Here is a 6,979-nt window from a genome sequence, read left to right on the forward strand (position 1 = left end):
ATGTACATGACTGTGTTTCTACTGGCGGATGTGTCTTCAGTTACAGACGGAGCGAACTTCTCCTAGCATTCAATGAGCTCTGGTGGTGTTGACACTTATAATATGTTTATGTTTACCTGGCTTGTTCCTGTTATTGTGAATAAAGTGTGTTTGTGTATTTGTGTAAAACAGCTTCAGGGTTTGTGTTTCTTCTGGTAATTTAGTAGTGTTTTTTCATGTAGCTATGGTACATTGGTCTCTCCGACCGGATTTTTCATCCAGATCACATTCTTCGAGGCTGTTTTGCTGATCAATTTTTCTTTCCAGGAGCATTCATTGGTGATTGTTTGTTGTCTTTGTAGAGATCTATGTCACAAGTTCATGCATTTCTGACATCACTTTTCATACCTACATGTATTTCATAGCGTACCGGTTGTGTGAATGCGTCATGTGCGTGCAACGTTACGTTTGCGTCATTGTAAATGAGTCACGTGCGAATGCGTCTTGTGTGTGTCACTGTGAATGAGATGTGAATGATGTGTTTCTTGTTTCTTACATTTTCATTTACAATTCTGGTGTGGTCGTTTTGTGCGTGTCATCACTATTCACACGGCATATTTCATTCGGTACGACATTTTGGTATCATGTTCTATTCAATGAGTTAGAGTTGTGTATTGCAAAATGGGCCAAATGCAGATAAGTGCATTTGTTATTTTCAGTTGTTTGAGCAACGGTGCTCTGGTCATATAATTTGATGATGTGTTGCATATACATGTACTCTTATAGTGATCAGTAACGTTACGTGTGTTTCATTCATTCACTGGTATTAAATTGTTACGTGACATATTTGTGCATAAGGTAGTGTTGAGCCGAGGACTATCGGGTGTAGAGATTCTAAATAAGAATCTAAGCATTTCGTCGTGGGTTTTTAAGTGGAGAACCTTTGGAGCATACTTGTCGAGATTGGCACTAGCTGATTAGAAACGGTGCGTGCCAATTGCGACCGGTCATCTCGTATAAAGCAATTATTGTGCGGTGTAAAACATCCTCCCCTCAGTGTGTCTTTATTTTCATACTCAAGTACAATAGTACAATATGGCGGCAAGTTTAAATGAGTTGCTTGAGAAGAGGCGAATCACCAGAGGTCGCTTCACAAAATATATCACTGTGACAGATACAGCTGCTAAGGAAGCTGAAACACTTGTTGCTGATGATGAGTCTAATGAAAAAGATGTGCATATAGCGATACGTACAGCTCTTTCTTCATTCAAAAGGGTTGAGGAAGTTTATGGGGAGTTATCAGGAGTGCAGGATCAAATAGATTATCATGCAGACAATGATACTCGCCTAAAAGCGGTGAAAGATGATGATGGTGAGGTGAGATACCTCAAAGCGTACAATCATATGTGTGCTTCGATACAAGGGTTAGAGGCATGTTTATCACCTGTGCAGGAAGCAAGTGAAGCATCCGGAAAATCTGCTAAATCTGAGTTCAGCCCGGAAATGTTTGCAGAAAGCTTGTCAAAGGCTCTCGCCGGAGTGAGCACTGGCGTTTCTGAGACACAACTAGAAGAAATTCTTTCTACGCTGACGCACAAGAAGCGAGTTATTCAGATCCCAAAATTCAAGGGCGATACTGAGCTATTTGATCAATGGCGAGATCTTGTGGGTGCAGAGGTTAGAAAACCTGGGTACAGTGACGTCGAGAAGACTCATGTTGTAATTTCATTACTCGATGGAGAGGTAGCAAAGTTGGTGTCTGGTTTGAAAGACCCAAGCTACGAAGAAATAATCGAGTTCTTAGAGAATCGTTACGGAGATGTGTTAGCTCGCATTGAGAAGGCTGTCAATGAGATAGCTAGTGTTCCAGTTGTAAAAAGTCCCACAGTTCGAGAGTTGGATCCTGTGCTGAACACACTGGTGGCAAACTGGAATTACATTAAGAAGAGGACACACGATGACCCAGAGCTCATCCGATCTAGTTGGATTCTCACTGCGTTAGTAAGGAGGAAGATGCCGAAGAGTTTGGTGAGAAAGTGGGACAGCGAACGAATCAAAGAAGAAAAGAGAACGACAGCTCCGTCCAACCTTCCAATTCGAATTGACGACTTGATCGAGAAGATCCAAGATGCAGTGAAGGTTGCTAGAAGGTCAGAGTCCCTTCCAAACGATCCAAAAAAGGAAAGATCATTTGAAAGGCGTCCATCTGGCCACGCCTTGAATGTGATCCCACAAACACAGGAGAGTACCGAAAGTCGGTGTGTCTTTTGTGATAATGCACACCAATCCTATTCGTGTCCGTCCGTTTCCAAGATGCGTGTTGAGGAGAGATGCGAGCGTGTGAAAGCAGCAAGGGCTTGCTTCAATTGCTTGTCGAGATTCCACATGGTAAAAACATGTCGATCTAGGGGATGCAAATCGTGTAAGAAGAATCACCATACTTTGCTCCACTTCGAGAAAAGAAGTGGAAGTGACAACGCTGCGAGAAGTAATGTATCAGGTTCTTCTAACCTTACATCAAAGGTACCACATCAGAACAAAGTTGAATCGACTGCAGGACTGGTCAAGTCTACTGGTTCAACGAATGTCGTCATGCAGAGCGGCATAGTCAAACTTGAGTCAAAGTCTAGGGTTGCGGAAGGTCGCGTGTTACTGGACACCGGGAGTGGTGTTACGTTCATTAGCCGTTCAATGGCAAAAAGATTGAATTTGAGAGGCCCCAAGGTTGAAGGTGAGTTCATCTTGGCAGGTGGAGAGGTGATGGCTACCACTACTGAGAAGGTCAAGTTCTATCTATCGGGAATTCTTCCTGGCTGGAAGGGAGAAGTTTTCGAAATTTCTGCGTACATTTTGGACAAGCCAAGTGCTCCGATAAATGCTGTCAACGTGGATTTCACCAAGATGAGTCATTTGAGGGGTCTACAGCTCGCGGAAAGATTTCCTATCCAGGCAAACTCTGAAGTGGATGTTCTTCTGGGCATTGAAGACACTCTCAACATCTTAAAAGAGAAGAGAATCAGAGGGCCTCCAGGAACGCCCATGGCACAGAAGACTCACATAGGCTGGATCCTATGTGGGCCGTACTCAACCCAGACCGAAGTCAACCGTACTTATTGTGTCCACCGCGTCAGCTTCCAAGAACAAAATGAAACTGAGATGGCAACCCGTTATTGGGACCTTGAACACCTGGGCATTCGTCCTAATGAGAGTAAGAACTCGACTGAACTTGAGACTTCGGCCTTGGAGCAACACCGAATGATGACAACACGAGTAGGAGACCATTATGTGACTGGATTACCACGTCATCCAAGTTACAAGGATAGGATCCTCAAAAGCAACAGAGCCTTAGCTACAAATCGTCTAATAGGACTCGAGAAGAGACTGAAGAGAGACCCCAGATTAGCATCCGAGTATGAAGCTCAGATTCAAGACCTGCTCTCAGCTGGAAGAGCCGAAAAGGTATTGGAGGATAGAGAGCCTGACAATCATCAGGTTTGGTACCTTCCTCACCATCCAGTCGTGCGAAGAGATAAGACGACGACCAAAGTGTGTGTTGTTTTTGATGGGTCCATGATTGGATATGAAGGTGTATCGTTAAATGAGACATTGCTGTCAGGGCCAGCATTGCAGCCGGATCTCCCAGGGGTTTTGTTGCGATTTAGACGCCACAGAGTGGCATTAGTGGCTGACATCGAGAAGATGTTCCTTCAAGTTAAAATGAGAAAAGAGGATCAGGATTCTCAGAGGTTCTTATGGAGAGGTTTGGACAAGTCCAAGGAACCGGAGGTTTATCGTTTAACAACGGTGACTTTTGGTCTCACTTCATCACCATTCTCAAGTATACAGACGATTCTTGACCACGTGAAGACAAAGAAGGAATCATATCCAAAAGCTGTCGCTGAGATCGAAGACAACATCTTCGTTGATGATGTTCTTACTGGTGAGGAATTAGTAGAAGACGCGGCAACTTTAACAACTGATTTGAAGACTGTTTTGTATGACGGAGGGTTTTCTTTGCGAAAATTTATTTCGAACAAGCCAGAGGCGCTATCTCATTTAGAAGAGAGAGACTTAGCTTCATTTCACAAGGTTGCAACATTTGCCGAGGAAAGCACAAAGACGCTGGGCGTGAAATACTCACCACGTGAAGATGTCCTCATGTTTTCCTTCCTTGAGAGAATGGACGATAGGCCGGTGGAGACTCGTCGTTCTGTTCTACAGCAGTTACACAGAGTATACGATCCGTTAGGAATGCTTTCTCCGTTCACCATAAAGGCAAAACAGATTTTCCAGAGAACATGGCTGACACAAGGGACATGGGACGACCCTTTACCCGAGGAGCTAGATCATGAATGGAGGACTTGGAAGGAACAAGTTGAGATCCTCGATGAAATCAAAGTTCCTCGATGCCTCAAACCTGAAGATTTCCAGAATCCAATTTACTCCCTCCATGGTTTTGGCGATGCGTGCGAAACTTCCTACTACAGTGCAATCTATCTCTTGGCTGAAGATAGACCATCTGGAAGGAAGTATTCTACACTGCTCTTTTCAAAGACTCGTCTGTCTCCTATTGGGAAGAGACGTAGCATTCCTGAGCTGGAACTCATTGCCGCGCTCATCAATGCTAGACTGGTGACATACGTCAGAAATGAACTCAAGCTGCTGATAGAGAAGACAACCTGTTGGACTGACTCTCAGGTCGTGTTGCACTGGATTTCAAAGCCAGCGTATACATGGCAAGTTTTCGTTGCTAATCGGGTGTCAGAGATTCAACAGCTTGTTAGACCACTGAATTGGAGATACGTGCCCGGCAAACTTAATCCTGCGGACCTATGCTCACGAGGTGTCACAGCGAGAGCAGTGGTCGACTCCGCACTGTGGTGGGATGGACCACTGTTTCTGAGGCAAAAGGAAACGGAGTGGCCCCCAATAATTGTGGTCTCTAATGAAGCCGAGAAGGCTAACGAGAAGAAGAAGACAACAAGTACCTCGTTGGCGGTTTTGCCCAGTCAAAGAATCAAGGACTCCGAGGTAGAACAATATGTGGAGAAATTTTCAGACTATGAGAAATTCATCAGAGTCATGATGAGATTGAGGAGTTGGATCACACTATACCGAAGAGACAAAGCAAACAAAGATGTAGACACTGTCCGAGATGAGGGGAGTGATCGATTGAGTGAGAGGAGGAAGGAAGAACTTCATTGGATACAATGGGCCCAAGAGAAGCATTTCCAGAAGGAGATACAGAAGCTTAAAGCTGGAGAGAGTGTAGAGAAGACAAGTGTCATCGTCCAATTGAACCCATATTGGGATAAGCGATCACGAGTTATCCGCGTAGGTGGTCGCCTCAACTATGCCCCACTGCCAGAAGAAGTGAAGCACCCAATCGTTCTTCCGACTCACAATTCGTTCGTGAAGATGCTTGTGATGCATTACCACAAGATTACCTTGCATCCTGGAGCGGCTCAGACTCTAGCAAGTCTACGAAACAGATATTGGATTGTCCATGGGAAACAAGAGGTGCGGCGGATACTCAATACGTGCAAAACCTGTCGAGAACCTCTCAAGATCGACCAACGAATGGCACCTTTGCCAGAGGAGCGTATATCAATCGCACCAGCATTCACTAATGTCGGTGTCGATTTTGCTGGGCCACTCTTCGTGAGGGTCACAGTTGGAGGTGAATCAACAAGCAAAGTGTACATTTGTCTGTTTTCCTGTATGGTGACTAGGGCCATACACCTTGAGCTTGTCGAAACACTGACTACTGAGCAGTTTATGTTGGCCTTGCGGAGAATGATGAGCCGAAGAGGACGATGTCGGATGATGCTGTCGGACAACGCTAAAACTTTTAAGAAGGCTTCAGACATAGTCCAGAAGATTTTCAAGAAGCAGGATGATGTTAGAGACAAGTTAGAACAAGAGGGCATACGCTGGAAGTTCATCACTGAACGTGCTCCATGGCACGGTGGGTTTTACGAGAGAATGGTTGGATCGGTAAAGAGACCATTGAAGAAGGTTCTCGGGAAATCGAAGCTCACCCAGATTGAGCTGATGACTGTTTTAACGGAAGTAGAGGCAATGGTGAACTCGCGTCCATTGACCATGGTGTCGAGTGATACAGAGGATTGGTTGCCCCTCACTCCGGGGCACCTTGCCATAGGACGAAGCCCCCAGTCTCTTCCGGAGGTTGACAAGGTTACAGCACAGACCACACTTGGCAAGCGTTGGCGGTACCAACAGTCTCTTATGAAGCAATTTTGGAACAGATGGACAACAGAGTACCTTCTCCAACTCCAGCAGATGCGGAAGTGGACCGATGTAAGGGACAACCTTCAAGTTGGGGACGTTGTATTTTTGGCAGAAGAAGGGATGCGAAAGGGAGACTGGACGTTGGCCAAAGTGGAAGAGTTGCACCCAGGCAGGGACAACTTAGTGAGGTCCGTGACAGTGAGGACAGCTGCTGGTCTGAGACGGCGACCAGTACAGAAGTTAAGGTTACTTGAACCAGTAGATAATCAGTAGATTATCGCGTACGATTATTACTTATAGATTAGGACATGATGAAGTCATTGCAATTTCCGATGATAATGTTTGCACTACTAGTATACTTTGTTCAAACGATTCATATAGTAAAATGCTACAAGCGTAGCGCGCGCAAACAACATAGAGATTTTGTTTTTAGTTTGTAGTAAAAATCTTTATACTTGGGTTAATTCGATTTTCAGAGGGGAGGATGTTCGGTTGTTGGTCAAATAGGACCTGAGTTAATTATTTTGTTACAACATGTATGGTGCTGGCTTGTGGTGGACGCCATCAAGAGACTTGTTTACAAACACAGTTTATTTTAGGCCTATGCACTTACCTTCTTACGTAAGTGCATAGGTTCATTTTTCTATTAGTTTTCTACACTCGGGCATTCGTGTGCAGAGCTCTGTGGTGTGGAGACCAGAAGAACGTTTGCTCCTGTTTCTCCTTCTTGGACAATTTACTCCAAGGT

General features: G+C 44.8%; 1 protein-coding gene across 1 annotated transcript; it reads left to right on the forward strand.

The window, feature by feature from the left end:
* Positions 1-1,074: 1,074 nt before the first annotated feature.
* Positions 1,075-6,504, forward strand: LOC135494068 (uncharacterized). The gene has a single exon (XM_064781816.1). It carries the CDS (start codon positions 1,075-1,077, stop codon positions 6,502-6,504), a length of 5,430 nt encoding a protein of 1,809 aa, XP_064637886.1.
* Positions 6,505-6,979: the final 475 nt, after the last annotated feature.

The sequence above is a fragment of the Lineus longissimus genome, chromosome 9, assembly GCF_910592395.1.
Source record: "Lineus longissimus chromosome 9, tnLinLong1.2, whole genome shotgun sequence".
Lineage (NCBI taxonomy): Eukaryota > Metazoa > Nemertea > Pilidiophora > Heteronemertea > Lineidae > Lineus > Lineus longissimus.

Coding starts and splice junctions, on each gene's coding strand:
- LOC135494068 (XM_064781816.1), top strand. CDS start 1,075: ATGGCGGCAAGTTTAAATGAGTTGCTTGAGAAGAGGCGAATCACCAGA.